The sequence below is a fragment of the Schistocerca nitens genome, chromosome 1 (assembly GCF_023898315.1).
Source record: "Schistocerca nitens isolate TAMUIC-IGC-003100 chromosome 1, iqSchNite1.1, whole genome shotgun sequence".
NCBI classification, from domain to species: domain Eukaryota; kingdom Metazoa; phylum Arthropoda; class Insecta; order Orthoptera; family Acrididae; genus Schistocerca; species Schistocerca nitens.
In genome coordinates, this window is record NC_064614.1 from 307,067,197 (window position 1) to 307,092,611 (window position 25,415).

The window sequence follows — 25,415 nt, forward strand, 5'->3', positions numbered from 1 at the left end:
AGTTTGTTGCGAAAGCTTGAATTTTGTGTGTGTGTTTGTGTTTGTTTGTGTGTCTATCGATCTGCCAGCACTTTCGTTCGGTAAGTCACATCATCTTTGTTTTTAGATATATTTTTCCCACGTGGAATGTTTCCCTCTATTATATGTGTGTGTGTGTGTGTGTGTGTGTGTGTGTGTGTAGAATGTATGCTGTTAATTTGATTGTGTTTAATTCAGTTTTGAAGTTGTTATCACTAATGTGGATGGATATTAGGCAATATATCATGGAATGAAAGGCACCATGTTTGTGGGTCACTTGGAGTTGAGAATTAGCAGGTATTACAATGTCAGTGGCGATAGGCTTAGTGTAAATTTTGAAAGTGTGAATATGATCACTGATATCTATGGTCAGGTCTAAATAATTTATGGAATTACCCGGAACTCCACTGTGAATTTGATACTCAGCTTAGCTTTGAATTTAATTGGTTGTGTAATGTTTGAAGTTGTCTGGTATTACCCTCCATAAGCATAACACATCAATACACCTAAACCAGTATCCAACCTTGGAAGGGACTAGATTATTTTCCACGAAATATTTTTCAAAATTGTCCACAGAGAAAATTCTGTTAGGACTGTCTGGACTGAGGAGAACTCTCACAACTATACCATCTAACAGTCTGTATATCCTGCCATTGAACAGAAATAATTTTGTGTAGGCAAATATATGTTACTCATCTTATGACATCTGTGACAACTAGGTAAATTCCTGATTTATCAACTATGCCTATGTGAATGTCTAGGCACTCCTGGCAATACTGCTGAAATCAAAAGAAACTAGCTTGGCACTAGGAAGGGATTTGGCTATCTTTTAACTTGATCACTAAGCCAATCGAATTAAGAACACCAAGAGTATGTTTGAACATAGATTTGATTTTGATCAGATTATTCAACTCTCTGGCTAATTTGTAACATGGAGCTAAGAATGAAGACACTACAGGACAGATTAAGATATTGCCCTTATGGAGTTTAGAAAGGCCATACAGTCTGGGAGCTATCGGGTTGATGTCAGTGAGAAAGTATGTATCAGTGTCAGATATTACACTTTTGCAATGTATAATAATATGTTTTACTTTACCACTGTAAGATTGTGTGGGGTCTTTCTGGAAGTTGCTAAAGTTTAAGAAATGTTCCACTTCGTTTTCATAGTCACTTTTGTTCATTATGGTAAGAGTATTCCTTTTGTCCGATCTTACCGTTGTAACATTATCATCACCCATTTTCATCTTGAAACTGTTTAAAACATTTCTCTCTTTATGTGACTGGGTACTAGAAGTAAGGTTGGCTTTTTCCAGTTCATGGGTTATGAGAAGTTTAGTTGAATTATCATCATCTAATGCACTTTATAGATACAGAGCTCAGATAGAAACCCAGTTCTAAGCAAAGAAGGGAAAGCAGAAAGGTGGAAGGAGTATATAGAGGGTCTATACAAGGGCGATTTACTTCAGGACAATATTATGGAAATGGAAGAGGATGTAGATGAAGATGAAATGGGAGATACGACACTGCGTGAAGAGTTTGACAGAGCACTGAAAGACCTGAGTCGAAACAAGGCCCCGGGAGTAGACAACATTCCATTAGAACTACTGATGGCCTTGGGAGAGCCAGTCATGACAAAACTCAACCATCTGGTGAGCAAGATGTATGAGACAGGCGAATTACCCTCAGACTTCAAGAAGAATATAATAATTCCAATCCCAAAGAAAGCAGGTGTTGACAGATGTGAAAATTACCGAACTATCAGTTTAATAAGTCACAGCTGCAAAATACTAACGCGAATTCTTTACAGACGAATGGAAAAACTGCTAGAAGCAGACCTTGGGGAAGATCAGTTTGGATTCCGTAGAAATGTTGGAACACGTGAGGCAATACTAACCTTACGACTTATCTTAGAAGAAAGATTAAGAAAAGGCAAACCTACGTTTCTAGCATTTGTAGACTTAGAGAAAGCTTTTGACAATGTTGACTGGAATACTCTCTTTCAAATTCTGAAGGTGGCAGGGGTAAAATACAGGGAGCGAAAGGCTATTTACAATTTGTACAGAAACCAGATGGCAGTTGTAAGAGTCAAGGGGCATGAAAGGGAAGCAGTGGTTGGGAAAGGAGTGAGACAGGGTTGTAGCCTCTCCCCGATGTTATTCAATCTGTATATTGAGCAAGCAGTAAAGGAAACAAAAGAAAAATTTGGAGTAGGCATTAAAATTCATGGAGAAGAAGTAAAAACTTTGAGGTTCGCCAGTGACATTGTAATTCTGTCAGAGACAGCACAGGACTTGGAAGAGCAGTTGAACGGAATGGACAGTGTCTTGAAAGGAGGATATAAGATGAACATCAACAAAAGCAAAACGAGGATAATGGAATGTAGTCGAATTAAGTCAAGTGATGCTGAGGGAATTGGATTAGGAAATGAGACACTTAAAGTAGTAAAGGAGTTTTGCTATTTGGGGAGCAAAATAACTGATGATAGTCGAAGTAGAGAGGATATAGAATGTAGACTGGCAATGGCAAGGAAAGCGTTTCTGAAGAAGAGAAATTTGTTAACATCCGAGTATAGATTTAAGTGCCAGGAAGTCATTTCTGAAAGTATTTGTATGGAGTGTAGCCATGTATGGAAGTGAAACATGGATGATAAATAGTTTGGACAAGAAGAGAATAGAATCTTTCGAAATGTGGTGCTACAGAAGAATGCTGAAGATTAGATGGGTAGATCACATAACTAATGAGGAAGTATTGAATAGGATTGGGGAGAAGAGAAGTTTGTGGCACAACTTGACCAGAAGAAGGGATCGGTTGGTAGGACATGTTCTGATGCATCAAGGGATCACCAATTTAGTATTGGAGGGCAGCGTGGAGGGTAAAAATCGTAGAGGGAGACCAAGAGATGAATACACTAAGCAAATTCAGAAGGATGTAGGTTGCAGTAGGTACTGGGAGATGAAGAAACTTGCACAGGATAGAGTAGCATGGAGAGCTGCATCAAACCAGTCTCAGGACTGAAGACCACAACAACAACAACAACAGATCTATCTTTACCAATTCCAGTTGGTTGTTGGAAACTTTTTGTGGTGACATGTAACTGAAGCCTCTTACCTCTACATTGAGTTCTTGTTTGGTTGTTCCTAAGTGTCACAGTGGAATAAAACTGTTTTGTACCATGGACATTATATTTATTGAGGGAGAAACTGCATACACCATCAGAGCGGTAACACTATAACAACACTTTGACTGTCTTTTTAAATTATGTCAAAGATAATCCAGTCGCATCATAAAAATGGAATGACTGGAATAAATAAAGGAGCTCTTCTCCACCTGTTTATCTCTTAACACGCCACCCCTCGAAATGATATCTAAAAGTAACCAAGTATATCATTTCAAACATAGCCTTTTCTTACAATGACACTTAGAAATATTCTGATTCAATGGTTTGTTTGCTCAGTTTTTATCTGTTGAAATGTACTGAATGTCAATTGTTTCATCCATTACTTTCTCCCTGATGAAATGATGTTTTGTGGTAGTATGTTTTGTTCCTGATTTATCTATGTGATTCTTGGGGCATGTGACTGCTGCTTGATTAAAATACCACACTGATGTTTATTCTCCAATCAGTTTTTTCAGGTTAAGGCCCTCCAGTAATTCTCTCATCCACACCATCTCTCTTGTGCAGATTGCCACCGACATGTATTCTGCTTCCATTGTGCTCGTCGCAACAGCAGTTTATCATATTCTTCCAGTACACTACAGATCCTGCCAGTAATGTTACATATCTTATAATACTTTTGTGATCATCTATGTAACTAGCCCAATCTGCATCAGCGAATGCCTCATATATCTGACCAGCGAGATAATATGTGTTGTCTTAGTACCATTTTTGCTGCACTTCAGTGGTTCACACTACATTTTCAACAACATTGTGACAACTTTGCCACTGAGAAAGCTCGTATGGTACAGTCTTCTGTGAAAGGTAAAGGAGTCCACCAACAAGCTCACAATACGGAAGATGTTTAACCTCCCCAACACATTTCTCACCAAGGATATTCAGTTTCATTTCTGTTAGGGCCTTGGCACCCTTAGAATTTTGGAGTCTAAATCTATCAAGTAGTTGATAGAAAAAGAATAATTATTTCATCTTCACTGTTCTCAAATTTCACTCCTAACGTGTTACACCGTGCCCTTGTGATTAATTTCAAAGCAACTTTCTAAAAGTTTCTTTTAGAAAGTTGCTTTGAAATTAATCACAAGGGCACGGTGTAACACATGTTAGGAGCGAAATTTGAGAACAGTGAAGATGAAATAATTATTCTTTTTCTATCAACTACTTTTGCCTCATCTTTTCATTTCGTGCAAATGTAGGCAGTTAGAAAAATTAACATCTCTTGGCAATAATATTTAAACAAGATTAGAATCAACTTTATTAAAATACAATGAGTCAGATGCAGAAGAAAAGAATTACAATCTATTTGTTATTACATATAGAATTCAGATTTCACAAAAGTTTTAACGAGAACGCATTGTACAAAGCACATCTTGTAAAAGACTTATGAAAAAGCATAGTATCATACAGCAATCATCACTCTAGGATTCTCTGGATACCATCATTTGTAACTGGCTACGAGTTTCATAGTCCCAAGCACATACCAGATACCACTATCTCCAAACTATACAGAAATACTAAATATTAATAGCTAGTGTGATACACATGACATCTGTTATCACTGTTATGTATCTGGCAACAAGAAAAGAAACCCATGACATCTGTATTGGGAAGGGCATCATAAAGCCATTATATTCTGTCCTGAACTGGCCCACAATTGTTGTAACTAGTTCTTGATATCCTGGATACTGGCACCATGATGAAGTTGACATCTGAGATTTTCTCACACATGTTCTAATGGGGACGGATCTGGGGATCTCATTGATCAAGAGTACCTCAACATTATGCAGAAAGCTAATAAAGGTATGTGCCATCTGCAGATGAGCACAGTCCTGTTAAAAGTGGCACCACAATATTGTCAAATGAGAGACAACACATTAAGATGTTGATGTGTGTGTAATGTACCATTGTGCCAACTGCATGACCTCAGTCACTACTAACTGTGACCTGAAGTCAATGCCTCCCACACTATGACACCAGGAGTAACACTGCTGTGCCTCTACAAAACATTGGAATAATGTGATCTCTCCCAGGGTCACCACCAAACTCACCAACGATGATCATCTGGGGCAGTGCAGATCTGTGACTCATCACTGAACACAATCTGATGCCATTCATCAACAGTACATGCCTACGATCAAAGTGTCACTTCAAATGCAGCCATTTGTGTTGTGGTGTTAACGGCAGCCTACAGATGACACAGTAGTCCAGATGTTGCTCCTGCTGCTACTCTTCAAGCAGTGGTGCAGGATGACACAAAATGTTGCTGGGAGTCCATTAATTGTTCTTGGATGTCAGATGAAGATGTGAAGGGGTTACAACGTGCCTGGTGCACAGGCAGACTTGGTCAACCAGAACCTTCTTGATGAGCACACCTGCCCTCATGTTTCCATGCAGTCCAACATTGGGTCACCGTTACATTCAAATGCCTCATGAATTTGGATATTGTACAGCCATCCAAAAGGAAATCCACCATGACACCTCTTTCAAATAATGTTAGGTGCTGATAATGCTGCCTTGCACAGGTATGTGGCTTGTCTGTATACAGTACTTCACAGTGATGATTCAGCATCTGATGCTGTTCATGCCCCTAATGCACCCTACCAGGTCTAAGTAACAACACTAAGCATGAATAACAGTAATGCACTCTGGAGGTCATTCTACCTGTCACAGAGAATTGCAGTTCTAAATCATTTCCACATTGATGGTGTGTACATGTACAAAGTTAGATAATAATGGAAATTCCTGGACGGAGCAATACATAAAACAAGGGAAAGGCAGCCACTCACCTACAATGTGTGGAGCACAGCAACATACAATAGGAAACAGTATTCACACTACCTTTCAAGCACTAGCTCTTTTTCCAGCATTAGTACAGATATTCACACACACACACACACACACACACACACACACACACACACACACACACAACCTCATAGATGCCAAAATGCACACTACTGTAGCAATGGCAGTTAGTCTTGTCATGGGCACAGGCGTGTGCATTTGAGTGTCTGTATGGTTTTGTATGTGAATGTGAGTACTATTTCTGGGCAAAGAGTTGGTGCTTGAAAGCTTGTCTCAGTCCTGCTTTCTGCTGTGTGTTACTGTGCTCCATGCATGGATTTGTGATAAGCGAGTATTTGCCTTTCCCTTATTTTACATGAAATATGGCCATGTCTTCTGGGCACCTCATATTTTTTGTAAAGCAGCATATTAACAATGTGACATCACACAAATGTAAAAAGTTAAATGTGTTGGAGAGTCTGTTCCCACCTACAGGATACAAAAGCATTGTTATTGTTATAACCTTTAATCACTAAGAATTTGCGTGGATATGCAAAAGTAGAAACACTAGCGGGTTACATACTACTAACTCCGTATCCGTCATTCGACTGCCGTGCCGTGACATGCGGCCGGCGCCGTTCATAGCCAGGTGGCGCTCCCGCGCTCAGCCGAGCTGTGGAGCGCCTCTATCGCCGTGTTCGCGTACTGACGTAGCGGCACTTTTAAATGTCGTGGCACTGTCACAACACTTTTCCCCCCTTGAAAAAAAAAAAAAAAAAAAACACTCACTTCCTTGGAGACATGGACAGTGCGGAGACATCCATGGCCTCTTGGGAGGCCCCGAGAAGATCCCGCGGAGAAACACGAGAGTATGGTCGAAAATGTCCAGGACGGAAGCTTGCGCGTGGAACGTGCCTCCTGGACGAGATGATGGGTGAAAACTCCGGAGCAGCATCCATAGGTGTCGTGGACCTGGGGGTGTGCTCCAGCGAGATGGGTCCCGGAGAAGGCAGCGTCGCGACTGGGGCCGGTTCCGGCGTACTCGGAAGCGGTAGCGACGTCGGCTGCAGCAACACGCCCGGAAGATCGGCAGCAGCGACAGGACTGGCTTCTCGGGCTGGTGGAGACGAAAGAAGGGGTGGTGGCACCGGCGTGGCCACCACTCGTGGGCGCATCTGGTCGTAATGGCGAACAACCACGCCGTCGTCCGTACGTATTTCACAAAGCCGGCGGCCGCGAAGAGCCTGGACCACCCCAGGAATCCATTTAGGGCGAGATCCATACCCCCGTGCCCACACGTCGGCGCCCACCGGGTATTTTCCCGCACTAGGGGACACAGTACAAGGCCTGACAGGGTGAAGCACGTGCAGTAGAGTGCGCGGTTGGCGGCCATGCAAGAGTTCAGCAGGGCTGCGATCACCCAGAGGCGTGAAGCGATAAGAACTCAGAAATTGCAACAGAGCGTCATCTGTGGAAAAATCACTCAGGAATTTTTTCATTTGGCTTTTGAAAGTGCGGACAAGGCGCTCGACGTCCCCATTTGATTGTGGATGGAAGGGCGGTGCTGTAACATGATGAATCCCTTGTCCAGTACAACAATCACGGAAGGCCAGCGAAGAGAACTGAGGGCCATTGTCCGTGACAATCGTGGATGGAAGACCTTCTAGCGCAAAGATTTTGGACAAAGCCAGCGTCGTCGCCGCAGTGGTGGGCGACGGACATCGAACAACAAACGGAAACTTCGAGAAGGCGTCAATCTACAGTAGCCAATAAGTGCCGAGGAAGGGGCTGGCAAAGTCAACGTGCACCCGTTCCCACGGCTGCGCCGGATCAGGCCACAGAGAGGGCATAGTACGAGGCGCAGCCAGTTGTTGAACACACTGATCACACGCAGCAACCATGTGGGCGATGTCCGAATCAATACCGGGCCAATAAACGTGCCTGCGGGCCAGGGACTTAGTCCGAGAAATCCCCCAATGGCCTTCATGCAATAGTTTGAGAACAGCTTTGCGAAGAGAGGCTGGCACCACGACCCGTGGAGATGCGCCATCCGTGGCCAGAAGAACAACACCCTCACGAACAGACAGACGAAGGCGCAGGGCATGGTAGTTGCGAAGGGGATCCGATGCCCGGCCCTTGGTCCTGTCCGGCCAACCCCGTTGAACAAAACCGATCACCTGACGCAGGACCGGGTCCCGCGCAGTAGCCGACGCGACTTGCGAACCTGTAAGTGGAAAACCCTCGACCGCACGACGTTCTTCCTCATCAATGTGGAAACAGAGTAGTTCATCTCGATCGAAAACCGGGTTGGGGCCCATCGGCAAACGCGACAACGCGTCACCGTTGGCGTGCTGGGCCGTGGGGCGATAGTGAATCCCATAGTGAAAACGAGACAAGTATAAGGCCCAACGTTGCAGGCGGTGAGCTGCCTTATCCGGAAGCGACGCCGAGGGGCTGAACAGAGAGACCAGCGGCTTGTGGTCGGTCATGAGGTGAAACTTAGAACCATACAAAAAAATGCTGAACTTTTTTAGAGCATAAATGATAGCGAGCGCCTCCTTTTCGATTTGAGAGAAACGCCGTTGGGCATCGTTGAGGGTCTTGGAAGCGTAGGCGATGGGTCGTTCCGACCCATCCTCATACCGATGGGCGGGAACAGCCCCTAGGCCATACTGTGACGCGTCAGTCGCCAGAACCAAGTGCTGACCCGGGTGGAATGTGGCAAGACAAGGCGCCGACTGTAAATGAGCCTTCAGGCGGACAAAAGCCTGCTCACACTCGTCGGACCAACAGAAAGGAACGTTTCTGCGTAACAGCTGATGCAGAGGATGAGCCACTGCCACCGCGGATGGAATGAATTTGTGATAATAAGCAACCTTGCCGAGAAACGCCTGAAGTTCTTTGACCGTAGACGGCCGGGGTAGAGCGGTAATGGCCGCAACGTGCTGTTGTAGAGGACGTATACCCTCACGGGACAAGTGGAAACCAAGATACACAATGGAGGGTTGGAAAAACTGTAACTTGTCCAGATTGCACTTCAACCCAGCTGAATGCAGGACCCGAAACAGTGAAAGCAAATTGCGAAGGTGCTCCTCAGTGGAGGCCCCCGTGACAACAATGTCATCCAGGTAGTTGATGCAGCCGGGAACGGAAGCCGTGAGCTGTTCCAAAAACCGCTGAAAAATGGCTGGCACGCTAGCGACGCCAAATGGTAACTGCTGGTACTGATACAACCCACAAGGAGTGTTGATGACGAGAAATTCCTTGGAAGACGCATCCAATGGCAACTGATGTTACGCCTCCGATAAGTCAAGTTTGGAAAAGAACTGGCCCCCAGCGAGCTTGGTAAATAACTCCTCAGGACGGGGAAGAGGATAAGTGTCAATGAGGCTCTGAGCGTTGACAGTGGCTTTAAAATCACCGCACAATCGCAGACTCCCGTTTGGTTTAGAAACCACCACGATGGGCGATGCCCATTCGCTGGAGGTAACAGGAAGGAGAATCCCTGAAGCTGTTAACCTGTCGATCTCAGCCTTGACAGGCGCACACAACGCCATCGGAATAGGGCGTGCCCGGAAAAACTTAGGGCGAGCTGTAGGTTTAAGAGTAATGTGGGTTTCAAAATCCTTGGCCCGACCCAGACCAGCAGAGAACACGGACGAGAATTCAGAACACAATCCATCCAGTTGTTGATACGGAATATCCTCAGATATGAGGTGCACATAATCATCAATGGAGAACCCGAACAACTGGAAAGCATCGTAACCAAACAGGTTTTCCGTGCCCGCATGATCCACCACATAAAACGTGAGGGGCCTAACAACAGACTTGTAGGCAGTGGAAGCATCAAACTGACCAACGATAGGAATTTTCTGCTTATTATAAGTTCGCAGATTTCGCGTAACAGGAGACAAGGGAGGGGAGCCCAACTCCAAATACGTGCGAGAATTAATGAGAGTTACTGCAGAGCCCGTGTCCACTTGCATGCGAATGTCTTTATCCAGAACACGAACAGTAACAAACAACTTATTTGTTTGAGAAAGCACACAGTTAACATCCATGTCCGATGCCTCGTCCTCGTCGACAGGAACTTTGGGGGACTGACACACAGAAGCAATGTGGCCTTTTTTCCTACATGAATTACACGTGGCCCAACGTTTTGGACACGCAGCCCTGTCATGCTGTACGAAACAACGTGGACAAGAAGGAAGTGTGGAACGAACCTGCTTCTGTGGTTGCTGTTTTCGCTGCGAGCGTGGTGGCCCAACGCGACGTTGTTGACACGAGTGAACCACCGCCACATCGTCGTTCCCCTGTGAAACAGGCAAATTGTCCGCGTCGAAAGTGGTCTGTACAGCACCCACATCACACCACGCGTCTACTTGCGCACCAGCAGCGTGAGACACTTCAAAAGATTGAGCGATGCTGAGAACTTCCGACAACGACGGGTTTGGCAGTTGTAAGGCACGTTGCCGAACTTCTTTATCAGGAGCAAGCCGTAGAATAGCGTCCCGAACCATTGAATCAGCATAAGACTCATGATGAGTGTCCGTGACAAACTGACATTTTCTACTCAGACCGTGTAGTTCCGCCGCCCAAGCCCGGTAAGATTGATGGGGCTGTTTACGACACCGGTAGAACGCCACACGGGCGGCAATGACGTGGGTGTTTTTTCGGTAATAGTTAGACAATAATTCACACATTTCTTGGAAGGACAGAGAGGCATGTTCCCGCGCAGGGGCTAACTGAGATAGCAGCTGATAGATCCGTGGGGAAATTCAAGATAGAAATAACGACTTACACATAGGAGTGTCGACAACGCCGAAAGCCAAGAAGTGTTGCCGCAAACGCTTCTCATAATCCTCCCAGTCTTCAGCGGCCTCGTCGTAAGGAGGGAACGGAGGCGGAGAAGAGGAAGACAGACGATGAGTAAGTGACGTCGACAACGCCTGAATAGCAGCTGTCAGCTGTGTTTGTTGTGCCTGAATAGCAGCCGTCAGCTGTGTTTGTTGTTCAATGAGCGCTTGCATAAGCTGTTCCATGTCTGCCCCGACACGAACACCCAAGTCCACAACGCAGGAAAAAAAATATCCGACCTCGTCGCCAAAATGTTATAACCTTTAATCACTAAGAATTTGCGTGGATATGCAAAAGTAGAAACACTAGCAGGTTACATACTACTAACTCCGTATCCGTCATTCGACTGCCATGCCGTGACATGCGGCCGGCGCCGTTCATAGCCAGGTGGCGCTCCCGCGCTCAGCCGAGCTGCGGAGCGCCTCTATCGCCGTGTTCGCGTACTGACGTAGCGGCACTTTTAAATGTCGTGGCACTGTCACAACAGTTATTACACCCCTTTGTCTCCGAGTGCCACACATGGGAAATGAAACACTAACCTTATGTTTGTTCTCATCATCAGGTTAATTTTAATCATTGTTAGTTTTCTCTCAGTCATCATCCTCAGCTTTCTTTTACACTTTATATATTTGCTTCAGCTCTTTGCCTTTACAGTTCTCGCTGCTGCTTAAGACTTTCTTTCTCTAAATAAGTAAATTTCTCTCTCTCTCCTGCCCATTTGCCATCATCATCTTGTACTTTTCATTTCTACCTGCACGTTAAGCTTCCAGTGGCGAATTTTTTAACTACTACTTATACATCTGTTTGGTGTGTGCATTGATCTCTTGATCAGAAAGTCTGAGAGATTCCCATTTCCCACAATATCTCTACATTTTTTCTTTAGCTTTTTCCGTATCTGTCTTCTCATTTTCTATTTCTGCAAGCAATACCAGTCTGATAGCTAAGTATTTGGTGTACTTTTCTACTTGTCCTTTTCTAATTTGCTCTAACCATTATTACTTTGACAAATACAAAATTGTGTTCTTCCTAGCATAATGTTAAATTACAGATTTTCCACAAATTTTAATTGTACTATAAATATTCACACACCTTGCTCAAAACTGTTACTACTCAAGTTCTTTGTAATGCAAGGGACTGACAATATTTGGTCTGAATCTGTGGTAAGATCAAATGTCGAAGATTACAACAATGTGGCCAAAGTGTCAAATTTACAAAGCACACAGTTTGAAATTAGACAGTTTTTAACATCAACAAAAACAGATCAGTACTGCATCCAAGCCAACCAAATGTTCCTCTGAAGAAGCTTCACATTCACTATTAACTTTCTTGTTTACCATTAGTTCAAGCATCACTATCTGGTGAATGTGAGCTTTCATGGCATGCAGGTGCATAGTTACTTAGTTAACTGAGCAAACTTACTGCCAAATTAGAGTTTATTGTTTCTACACAGCAAGTCATAAGCAGTGAGGCATGATTATTTGTTTATTCATTTTACTTAAGTAATCATTTTTCTCACATGCTGTTCGAGAGTGGAATGGCAGAGAAATAGCTTGAAGGTAGTTCAATTAACCTTTCACCAGGCACTTAATTGTAAATTTCAGGGTAATCTTGTAGCTGTAGATATTGCTTGACCGATGTCTGTGTGTCTCCTAACAGAGAGCATTTAATAACTTTTAATCTCATTACAAATCCCTGATAACATTTAGACTTTTAAGTAAAGTGTAGTCTACATTAGAAAAAGAAATATAATAACTTTTACTTCTTTCCAAATACCAGAAACATTAGGACACACAAAACAGAAAGAAAATTTGCTAGCCTTCAGAATAAATCCTTTATTGAGCTAGAGAACCTGGCATAGTGAGTCCAACCATCACTATGTAGGGGCACAAGGTTTGTGGTCAGGAGGGGGGGGGGGAGGGGCAGGCAAAGCCATAGAGAAGAGAGAGAGAGAGAGAGAGAGAGAGAGAGAGAGATATTTGTACTCTAGCTTGACAGACGATTTATTCTGAAATCTAGGAAGCTTTACTTTTATGTGTGCCTGTCAATGAGTCAACACTTCAGCTGTTTGGTGAGTGGTCCCATTTACTCCTAAATATTTACATTTATTATATCTACTTTAATAAGATGATATGTCCTGTGGAGTGCAGCCATATCTCTTTGAAGAAAAAGATTAATCCTGTATGTCCAAGCTTGGATTTTTTTTTCCCTTTTTAATCCTTTCACTAACTTTAATACTTATTCTAAAGCAACAATAATTTTGTTCTCACTCTAAAGATGACACATTTAGTTGCAGACAGGCACAACAAAAAGACTGTTACACTTTAACCTTTCAGCCAAAGCCTTCTTAAAAAAGAAAAAAAAAGAAAAAAGAAACACACACACATATTCACATAAACAAACAAACCTCATACACACACATTTGAATGCTGCCTCTGGCTGCTCAGGCCAGACAAACTGAAACACGTAAAATAGGAGCCATGATGCACAGTGGAGCATGGAAGGAGGAGGGATAGCAGGATTTGCAGGATACGAGTGGAGGAAGAGGAAACAGTGTTGCCTTGTGGAGCATGCAGGGACTAGGGGCGGGTGGGGGGGGGGGGGGGAGATAGAAAGGAGAGGGAGACAAAGGGAAAAGATTGGTGGGTGCATTGGCAGAGAGCAGTACACAATGAGGTTGAGGGGCCATGAGTTGGGAGGAGGTGATAGGATAGGGTGTTACTGTAGGTTGAGGCCACAATGATTTCAGGAGCAGAGAATGTATTGTACAGATAACTCCCATCTGCACAGTTCAGAGAAGCTAGTGATGGAGGGGGGGCTCCCGATGGCCTGGGTTGTGAAGCAGCTATTGAAATCAATCATGTAATGTTCAGCTGCATGTTATGCAACAGGGCTGTCTGCTTTGGTCTTGGTCACAGCAACTCTTTGCAACTCAACATGTCATCTTTACGATGAGTAGCAATCAACCCTTTCCAAAAGTTTTAGTATTCCAACCTGGACTTTCCTTTGTTTAATAATTTTGTTCTGTCAAAGGTAATACTGTTTCCCTTTCTTTGCATCATAAGATGTTAATTACTTCACAGAACTATTTTTATTTCCATTAACTACAAAGATGTAAAGTACAAGGTTATGGTCGAGAAAGGGTTGTTCACAAGTTTTTAAAAAAATGAGATGTGTAGGTAACTTTATAATAGTCATGGCACATTTAAAGGTGCTTGATAAAGCCCTATCAGCTTGATGACGTCTTAGACAAAATTATGCAACAGACATAGCAGAACTTCTAGTGGCTGTTTACTGAAGACCACTAATGTTACAAAGTATTCATTGTGACTCCATGAGAATGCCAATTGTACAAGGCCTTAGGAAGCATCACAGGAGTAATATGTAAAAGTACAGATATGTCACCGTTGTTAATTTCTTTCAGTAAAATTGTGAGATGTACAAACTTGAGTTGTACAATTTCTGAAATCCTAGATAATCAATGGTTCTCAGGTTGATGCTGTGTCTCTTGATTTTCAGAAGCATTCTGGTATACTGATCACACAATTTTACATAGCCCCTGAGCAGAGGGTGCTGGGAACAGGAGCTTGTGATCAGCTCGTAGCACACTGCTGAGACAAGTCCCACCACCTTTTCCCAGAGCAGCCAGCTTATAGCTTACAAAAGAAATGAACATTTAATGGATTAATGTGTCGCAGAAGTGATAAGGTAGTTTATGAAAAGTTGCCAGAAAGACCCAGTACAGCCTCTTTGCTCACTGTTAATATTATTCACAAATATTATAAATATCACTACGCACAACAACACACATGGATTAATACTATATTCACAATGGCTACTTATTGTTTTGGTGGAAAATATTGTTACATAGCTAAAATTGGCAATGAGCATAAACTTTTCGGAGTGGCACAAAGTTAGTCAACCTCCACAAATAAATGTGTGCGACTAGTAATTTCTTATTGTCACACAACCAACAAAATGTGTGATCATAGAAGACAAGCTGATCTTCTGTGAGTGCCAGAGTAAGACAACATAGGTAAACAGGTGTTTGGAAAAACAGTCAGCAATAAATCTTTAGGCTCACTTTCCACGGTCAAATATGCAGTGCCTTAAATGAAATGATCACATAAATTTTGTTGTTACAGAGGAAGATTCCCTCCTCACAGTAAATGAAATTAATCTTACAAAGTGTAATGCATTCCTCTTCCTTTGATTTTTGCTCAACAAAACCCATAGAAAAGAAAGAAAATGTTTCGAAATGAATGGCATGATCCTTCATGAGTTTTCCTGGTCAGATGGAGTGTGTCATAGGCACACTCCACAAACATAATAATCAGAATGATAAAATTTAGAAAAATATGCTCATACAGAACCTTACATGCAGTTATGTGTATATACACATTGCTCATGAACCAAGTAAGGGTGTGACTACTACCATTAGTAGACTACATACCACAGCCACTATATAGTCCTAGATAGTGTAAATTCTCAGATACTCTTAATATAACTCTAGAAGCAAGTAAGTTTAAATGTGAAGACATTCAAAGCCTGTCCTTAAAGTCACCCAGGAAAAGGTGCTTTGCCAATTCATGGCCAAACCTAACTGAAATGCTTACACTTCTAAATGACTACGTAGGAAACTAAGATGAATATTGGATACCTGCACAGTCCAAGATACATTTGCTGGCCTTAAAGTTCTGGTATCAATCTTTTCCTATTCTATTCCTTTATATTTCAGAAATGTGTTGTGTTTTCATTGAAGCTTCCATTTCTAACTCTTATTTGCATGCTAAAATTACTGTATTTTCCCTGTTTACACACTGTCTTTATTACAACTTACAATTTTGATTTATTTGTTTGAGCAGTTTCTAAATTGTCCCTTACGCTTCTAGTGTAAGAAATATTACCATTAAGCTAACCAGAAATCCAAGTTTCTCCTACTTGATCAAATGTCATGCAGTGTACTGGAGGAATCTTATGAACTAGCACTAAATAAGAAACAAAATCAAAATACATGTTCCCATGGTCCAAATATTAGTAAGATTGATACTGAGACTCAATGTATAAGGAATTAGGGACGAAAAGGCTGTCACTTTTGTTCCTTACTCTGAATGCTCATCATCATGTTGTGGACAAGAGTAATGCCTTTCCAGTTCTTGGTTCCCACTCTGCATGCAAATACTACTGGCTACATCTGCAAAAGCCAATGAGCACAGCAATCAAGCAGCAATCAAGCAGCCTGACGCAGCCATCTCAACATACAGAATTTACATTTCTGACATGACGAAGGAGACTGTACTTCAAATTTGAGTAACAACTGTAATCCACCGTCAGTAATGCATTGAGAGAATGTTACATTTTTCATTGCCCACATTTCATAGAGCTTTATCAATCTACACAAACCACTTTAAAACACGTAAAAGTAAGATATGCTACTGAAACACACAAAATGCAGATTGGCAAGAGTACAATGTCCATCAATGCTTATTCACAAATGCTGAATTTTAAGAAAGAAATAATCTAAAAAACTGCCCAAATGCTACAAATGTGCTTATAGAGACATTAATCAGCTCCTTGTAAATGCTGCTACTCATGCCATGGTACACCATTTATGAGAACATTTCACCAAGGAGATATGTAACATACCTTTGCCCCCTTGAAGCATAAGACAAAGCCAACAAATTATAATCAAAACAAAATGGTAGGTATCTAAACTACTTCATAGTGCTTAAACTTGAATTGTATCAGGTCAGTATTTAATGCTCTCCAAACACATATGCTATTCACTTACGGCTATCAAGAAACCATGCATTAAGTTCACTGTAACAAAATTTGGCTATGTATCTAGTATATTGACCATTTATGGGGACAACATAATTGAATGACTAAACAAGACAGACTTACAGGTTATGGAGAATAAATTAAGTGCACTCACCTCTTCATCTCTTATGTCTTTCAGAGTATATGATACAACAGTAATTCCCATGTTCACAAGATCTGATGAAGCAACTTCAAAAACTTGTTTGCTAAACTTCTTCCTATCTTTGTATATTTCCTGAGGAAAAAAAGGTGGCATTTACATACCAAATCTGTATATATCTTTCATATTGGCCAGAGGCCATGTTCATGCTACAGTGTGAAAAGTTGGTTGTGAAAATCAATATATAACAGTAAAACACTGATTTAGCAGTCAAAAATAAAACTGAAATAAATCTAATAAATGTTAAAATGAAAAACTATTCTCAGTGCTGAAGCCACAACAAATTATTTAAAACACAAGTGGTTTTAAGATATTTCTAACCAGCTATTGTCAATAGCTTTCAAACTCTTTCTTTCAAACTCCACAATATTTCAACTGAGTTTCAAGAGTATTGCTTGTTATGTGCACATTCAATTTGCATATTGCTGGGTCTTCTTATAAAAGTCAAATTTATCATTTGACAAAAGTGAGCAGATATTCTGTCAAGGAGCACAGGAGTTTCAGAGAGATGATCTGACAAAATGCCCAAGTGTGATCTTAGCACCAATGACAATGCCACTGTGCAATCACCATTTGTGATGCCCTGTCTGTCCAATGCTTGAACTTGAATAGTACACAAAAATGTATTAAAAAAGCCTTGAAATTGTTACTTACCTCAACAGTCATACTTCCCATAATAGCTCTCTGGTGCCCTTCCAGTGTGACCAATGCAATGTGCTGAATTTCATGTTCTGGCTTACCAAGAAATTGTTCACAGGCAGCAAGTAGCATTTCTTCATTCTGGCCTTGTATTTTAACCTTTTAGGGAAACACAATGAATAGCAGAGTTTCACATGTAACATCACCCAAATGTTATAATTGAAGAAATATATTCATCAAATAAGAAATGCCTGAAAAATTATAACTAGAAAATATGACAAATTTTACATGGCAATAGTAATGAAAGATCTTCCTGTGAAACGAGTCAAGAACTTCAGCCAACACAATGTGAATACATTTGTCTCAAGACTAAATGAAGCATCCTGGTCTTTCAGCAACTGGTACTCAGTAAACACAAACTACAATGCTTTTGTATTAGAATTCATGAGTGTTTTCAATAAATGCTTCCCCTTCACAACAGCATGTGACAAATACTGTAAAAAGAACTCGTGAATAACTGAAGGCATCAGGATCTCTAGTATTAGAAAGAGGAAACTGCACATGCAAGCAAAGAACAATCATGATGAAGAGTTTGTCAGCTATGTAAACAAATACAGAAGAATATTTGATAGAGTAGTTAAACATGAAAAACAAATGGCAAACAGTAAATACAATGCCAGAAATAAATCAAAAGCTTTATGGCAAATTGTCAGGAATGAAAAAGGTGCAGAAAATACAAGAAGTCTTAATCATAAATTAGAAACAGATGGGGAAATATTGCGAAGTATTCAACAGGTATTTCATAAATTCTAACAAAGACGTATCTCAAAAATAGGAAACAGAGGGTAGTAATACAACGCAAGGGCGAGAAAGCTTGCTCCAGTTGGAAGGAAATACCAGCAGTTGTACCCCAGATGCCCGTATTAGGCCCACTACTATTTCTATATTATATAAATGACATACCACATAAGGTAACTTCAGATATTATTCTGTATGCAGATGACTCAACAGCAGTAGTCTGCTGTAAGAACACTGAAGAATTAGCACAGAAAACAAAAATACTCCTCAAGAACTAGAAAACTGGATAAATAATAATGCTATGAAACTAAACTTAAAAAAAAGACAAATTGTACACTTCAGGACCAAATAAACTGTTGAATACATAACACAGTTAAGTTATGAAGGCAGAGGACTGATAACTGCAGAATCTGTCACATTTCTGCGAGTGACCATAAACAAAAGCTTGTCATGGACTGATAATGTGGGTTGCTTACTGGAGCAGTTAAGTAGTTTTGTTTACACAATGAGGGTTCTGAATAAAGTAACTGACTTAGCTGTTAGGAAAATTGTGTATCATGCATATTTTCTATCAGTTGTAAGATATGGCATAATTTTTCGGGTAGTTGAAAAAGGAAGCCTCCTCAGAGTTTTTATGTTGTAATGTGCTTCTTGGAGCATCCATATGCTTTATTTTAATGTATCTTGTCTTAGGTATACTTAGGTAGGCATAGAATTATTCAGTGATGAGTCACCAGTGTTTCAATCAAATGATTGTAGATAACATGCCATGTGACAAAGATTCTATTCTATTCTATTCCTTCAGGTTCCTTCCATCACCTTTTTAAAGCAAGAGAACAGAAAAAGTCATCTGCATAATGTGTCTACTGTTGCTTCAAAGCAAGGAACAAAACTGCTTAACATGAGATGAAACTTGGATTCTTCAACACATGAATCCAAGCCATGCTGTTTTCAATATGATCAGATAATGTTGCAGAATAGCAAAACAGAGTTTGAGACTTTTATAGAAGAGACTGAACATTATCTATCAACACCAGAAAGAATATAAAAACCACTTAGGAGGCCAATTAATATGTGATCAATAGTAATGATTCTTCACACATTTATCAACAAACTTTGCAAGTCTAATTTGCATAAGCCAGTGTCAGATAAGTATTTTCATAGAGCTTTGCTTATGACAACAATGAAGGATCAGAAATGATAGAAAAAGAAACCTGACACTCCCTTGCCATCCAATTTCTACCTTTTTAGCCTTCTAAGGAGACAAAAAGACACATATCTTTTGAGTTGCTTCGTGCACATTTAGATATCATCCTTATCACAGTTTCACATATTGTGGTACATGGACTTTCATCTATACCTTAAGAGATAATGCTCATATTCCACTCTTGTTTATATTTTGCTTCACACATCACAGATACTGGTACTTAATTCACAATTATTATTAATAATTATAACAGTTTGGCAGTAGCATACACAATAATTATACAATCTCTGTTTCTTACATCAAGCAGAAAAAAAGGTAATTAAGTTTACATGAGCAGTCAGCTGGGGATATGCAAACTGTCACATATATTTTGTTTAATATTCACTAATTAAAAAATTACTTTTATTATAAATGAATGTATTCCAAATCTAGTCTCATCTTCTTATAGAATGGAAAAATAATATCAATATAATCGAAATACAGGTCAATCAAAAATGAAAGTTGAAAATTAACTTTAACAATATTACATAGTGATGAAGAGCAATTATTTAACAACTGCTGAAACATCATAAATGAAGCAAAGTTAGACCCATGTATTAAAAACTATAGTTGAATGTCTTTTAATAAAGAGAGTAATAGGAAATACAAAGAATAGAGAGAAATATGGATGAGAATAACCTTTCTAGGCTTAATATATGGAGAGAGATTAAAAACAAATAAAAAATTAAGAATTGTTCACTGCAGTATTTTGGAGCAACTTTTTTCCTTCCCTCTAGCACTTCTATATCACACATTGTCTTTTCCTATTTTATATATTTACTTTCCTGGCAGATAAAAGCTACATATTCAGACACATTTTAATTTAAAGGCTTGTCCTTGCTCCTGCTTGTTCTCATTTTGGTAACTGGCAAAGTAAATGCTCTCTTTCGCTTCAAATCTTTGAGCATATTAAAATTTGGGTTTTACAACATACTTTATTATTTTAATGTTTAACTTTACTGAGGAGGTATTGAATAGGATTGGGGAGAAGAGAAGTTTGTGGCACAACTTGACTAGAAGAAGGGATCGGTTGGTAGGACATGTTTTGAGGCATCAAGGGATCACAAATTTAGCATTGGAGGGCAGCGTGGAGGGTAAAAATCGTAGAGGGAGACCAAGAGATCAATACACTAAGCAGATTCAGAAGGATGTAGGCTGCAGTAGGTACTGGGAGATGAAGAAGCTTGCATAGGATAGAGTAGCATGGAGAGCTGCATCAAACCAGTCTCAGGACTGAAGACAACAACAACAACAACAACAACTACAACAACTTTACTGAACAGATTTAATGAGAAATCAAATGGTGGGACATCCAGAACAGAAGAAATAACAACAATATTATGAAAACAATAGATTCTAGGGCTTATTCTGAAGTAGAAAACATGCACAAGCAACTAAATAACTCACATAATCTCTCTCTCTCTCTCTCTCTCTCTCTCTCTCTCTGTCACACACACACACACACACACACACACACACACACACACACAATTACTACTCTTAATCATGCGTTTTGGAGTTGTGCTTGCGTGAATGTGTGTGTGTTTTCTACTTTGGAAGAAGGCCTTTTGCCTGACAGCTTAAATATGGCAGTTTTCTCATTGTGGCTGTCTGCCACTCAATGTCTCTTCTCTACGGTGAGTAACAATCTATCCATTTCATAATATTGTTACATAATGTACTGTTTTACTTTTAAAAAAAGTCAGTAGTCTCTAACTCCTTGGGAAAAAGTACAAAATTTACAACTATACAAGAAATGGAAGTTTTGAAATGAAATCTGAGTTATAAAGAAGGTCTTCAGTAATGGGCTGCTGGGGTTGAAATACCACATTAAATGAAAAATGAAGAATAAGATTGCTAAAAGGGAAAAAATCAGTGCTGCTATAAGGTAAATATTTCCTACAGATGTTTATCCAAAATAGTGCTTCCTACTGGTCTAATTATGCAATGGTACAAAAAAAATGCACATCTTACACAAAATGAAATTGCAGTTTAAAAGTTTTATTTTGGAATTCTCTGTTCATAGGGTTATTGCTAACTAATTCACAAGACAAATGAGACAAATTCAAAAATTTATGAAGTAATGACCATATTAACAGACTACACTATAACTACATTGCTGTACTTGTTTGTCTTCTCTTTAAGCATATGCAAACTCACAGCTCTTTTCATACAACACTGAAATAAAGATGATCACAAATTCAAGCTCCACCAAATAAAATCCAAGGCAACATTACATTCTATATAACTTAAGTACAATCAAATAATTATGCACTTTCACAACAGACCAATGAAAGTGCTTTCAAATGCAAGCAAGCAAAGCTGCACAAACAGTAATTTTGTGGCCTTTACTTCAATCCAACACACTGAGAAATGAGTCTCTAACTTTTAACATATTATAGAAATATATAACATGTTCTCACCTGTGCTATACCGGTAACAGAAATGGGCACGCCCTGGCTGGTGTAGACAGTGGGGCTTTCAACTTGAAGTGTCATTGTATTCAATGAAATCCTAAGCATAAAAAAATATTCTGAAAAACCTATTTTTTCTAGAGATTATTATTAGTTTTAGTGCTAAATAACTTACAGAATTAACTGGTGCACATCATAGGCACAAATGTAACAGCAGAGTAACTGAACCTTCCTGGCAGATTAAAATAGTGTGTCAGACTGAAACTCAAACTTGGGACATTTCCTGTTCATGGGAACATGCTCTACTGGCTAAGCTGCCCAAGTATGACTCTCAACATGTCCTTGCAGTTTTACTCATCTTCTACCTTCAAAACCACACAGAAGCTCTCTCGTGAAATTTGCAAAACTAGCACTCCCAGAAGAAAGGATATTGCGGATACATGGCTTAGCCACGGCCTGAGGGATGTTTCCAGAACGAAATTTTCACTTTGCAGTAGAGTGTGTGTTGATATAAAACTTCCTGGCAGATTATAAATGTGTGCCTGACCAAGACAAACACTCAGGATTTTTGCATTTTGTGGTCAAGTGCTCTACTGACTGAGCTACCCTTCCTTCCAGGAGTGCGAGTTTGCAAGTTTTGCAGGAGAACTTCTGTGAAGTTTGGAACATAGGAGATGAGGTACTCGTAGCAGTAAAGCTGTGAGGATGGGTCGTGCTTGGATAGCTCAGTCAGTAGAGCACTCACCCATAAAAAGTAAAGGTCCTGAGTTCAACTCCCGGTCTGGCACACGGTTTTAATCTGCCAGGAGGTGTCATATCAGTGCGCATTCTGCTCCAGAGTGAAAATTTCCTTCTGGGAACAGAGTAGCTGCTTTATAAACAAACGCAATTCCTTACATATAGCTCAGAGTACTTTATTCTGTAAGAATATTGCACATTAATTTCTAGAGTACATTGAATTGTGGCACTGGCCAGGAGGACATCCCATCTAACAAGGCCAGTTATAGCATCGGTAGTGTGTTTTGTGCTACAAACAAATTTTTTAATGCAGATGTGATTCACCACACACACGAATGTATAGGCACTATTATTACATACATGCAGAAGAAACAGAGCATGAATTTAAATTTATATGTGTTGCAGCCAGACAGTAAAGTGCCATCTACTGAATAAACTGTCTACCCCCTCTTGTCAACCATATTAAACAATAAGCAATTTGAGCAACATGAACAGAACTAAGGTGAACCTGATCATATGGTAACACTTGCAATGCATTGAACAATAGAACTTCAGTGCTTAATAACAACAGCAAAGCATGCAGGTACTTAAAAACAATGAGGGATGAAGTTGGTAAACACTGCATGTAAGGATAAGGAATGGCAGCAACAGCTTACCTACTGCACGAGTTAGAAAGAAGGGTATCAGGATCTGGGAAAATAGAATGTAACACAATATATGGAAAGTGTTAATCAACCACACCCAAACACTCTTTTGGTTATAGTTTGATAAAACTATATGTAGAGTTTATATGGTGTCAAGAAGAGGAGTAAAGAAGCGTCATATGGCACCAGAGCACAGACACATGTCTAAATGATAAGATGATGATGATGACAATGACAATTATGAAAATGATTATGATATAGCTGTATTTGTTTCAGCAGACACCACCCAGGTTTTTACCACAAGTAATCTTTCATGTGGTGTGCGGCTTGGAGGAAAAATATGTATTAAAAGCATTAAGGCAATGATTGAGCATTTAAATATAAAATGTAATCACCATATAACCAGGAATTCTGGCTGAATGCTCAGTGGTTCAAACCTCATATTATGCTGTGATTTAAGTGGTGTTGTTTCTTTATCTAGTTTCAATTTCCTATTAAAAAGTAACTTTAAATTATATATTTTGATTTTTTAAAACCACAATTCATAAAACAAACACATCATATGCTGAGGGAAGCATTTTTATTCTATCTTTACTCTTTAAACAATGCAAATATTAGATAAGAATGACATTTACTTTTTTCAAAAGCTGCAAGACATCATGACAGAAACCACATTAAATACACATACTTTGTTCTTTCGTTGCTTGTAACAGAATTTTTAATCATTTGTGGTACATTCTTTAATAAGTTAGACTGACAGAAAGAGTGGTTAGTGTGTAAGCACAACAATCCATGGTTGATCAGTTTTTATTACATTTTTACTCAAACATTTTAGTCATCACACAATATCAACTGTCTCAGTAAGTAAATATACTGCAAGTTATCAGAAAATGCAAACAGGAATTACTTAATATAATGTACATACAGTGATGAGCCAGAAATCACGATTACTGCCTGCTGAAACTGAATGTTGCTTGTTGGAGTTGCCGGCACATAATGTGGTAAGGAAAGTATATAAATAAAGCAGATACAAATGAAGAAGCATAGTCTAGGTAGGTAGGTTTGTTTAAAAGGGGGGAGGGGGGGGGGGACCAAACTGCGAGGTCATCGGTCGCTTGTTCCCAGTAGAACAATTACCCAAGGGATAGAAGAAAACAAAGACAATGTATGGCACAATAACAGGAGTAAGGAAGAACTGGAAGAATGACAGAAGGACAACAAACACTACAATGGACAAAACAGGACAAGAAAACCACAGAGTGACACAAGAAACTGGGAGAAGAAACGAAAAACAAGGAAGCAGATTACCATGGCTGGTTGACCATGAGAATGAAAAAGGAGAAGCCAGCAACTCTGCAACACATTAAAACCTCCACCCTAAAAGTTCTAGGATGAAGGACACAGAAGGACAAAGAACACGTGCTAAAGCTCAGATCAAATGATAAAACTCACCCTCATGAATAAAACGTAAAACTAAAGCTGATGTTGAGGAATTGTCACCCAACACCGAAGGTAGGGTGCTGGGAAAGTTAAAAGTCCACAGCAGAATGGCTAAAAGTGGGCAGTCCAGCAAAAGGTGGTCGACCGTCATTTCGGAGCCACAGCAACACTGAGGTGGGTCCTCGTGACAGAGGAGGTAACCATGTGTGAGCCACGTATGGCCAATGCAGAGGCGACAAAGTACAGTTGATTCCCTGTGAGGAGACTACAGGGAAGACTTTCACACATTCGCAGTCTCCTTAATGACACACAGTTTGTTGTGCATTCTGTTATGACACTCCATCTCCCAAAGCTGAAAAACCTTGTGGTGTAAGACAGAACACAGATCAGGTTCAGAGATGCCCCTCTCCAGGAGTGGTTTCCGCATAGCCTGTTTGGCCAGCCTGTTGGCAAGTTCGTTGCCTAGGATTCCGACATGTCCTGAGGTCCACACAAACACCACTGAACGACTGAACCATTCCAAGGCAGAGATGGGCTCCTGGATGTTCGCTACCAAAGGATGGCGAGGGTAGCACTGGTTGATATCTTGTAAGCTGCTCAGGGAGTCACAACAGGGAAGAAACAACTCACCAGAACAGGAACAGATGTACTGAAGTGCACGAGATATGGCCACAAGCTCTGCAGTGAA

General features: G+C 40.4%; 1 protein-coding gene across 1 annotated transcript in view; it reads right to left on the bottom strand.

Annotated features, from left to right (window-relative positions):
* Positions 1 to 25,415, bottom strand: part of LOC126248509 (flotillin-1) — a 167,378-nt gene that overhangs the window by 103,639 nt on the left and 38,324 nt on the right. Inside the window, exons 3-5 of the mRNA XM_049949558.1 lie at positions 21,915 to 22,005; positions 17,463 to 17,606; positions 16,764 to 16,883 (exon numbers count right to left, since the gene is read on the bottom strand). Of these exons, the coding sequence (XP_049805515.1) occupies positions 16,764 to 16,883; positions 17,463 to 17,606; positions 21,915 to 22,005 (355 nt within the window). The remainder of the gene's footprint in view (positions 1 to 16,763; positions 16,884 to 17,462; positions 17,607 to 21,914; positions 22,006 to 25,415) is intronic.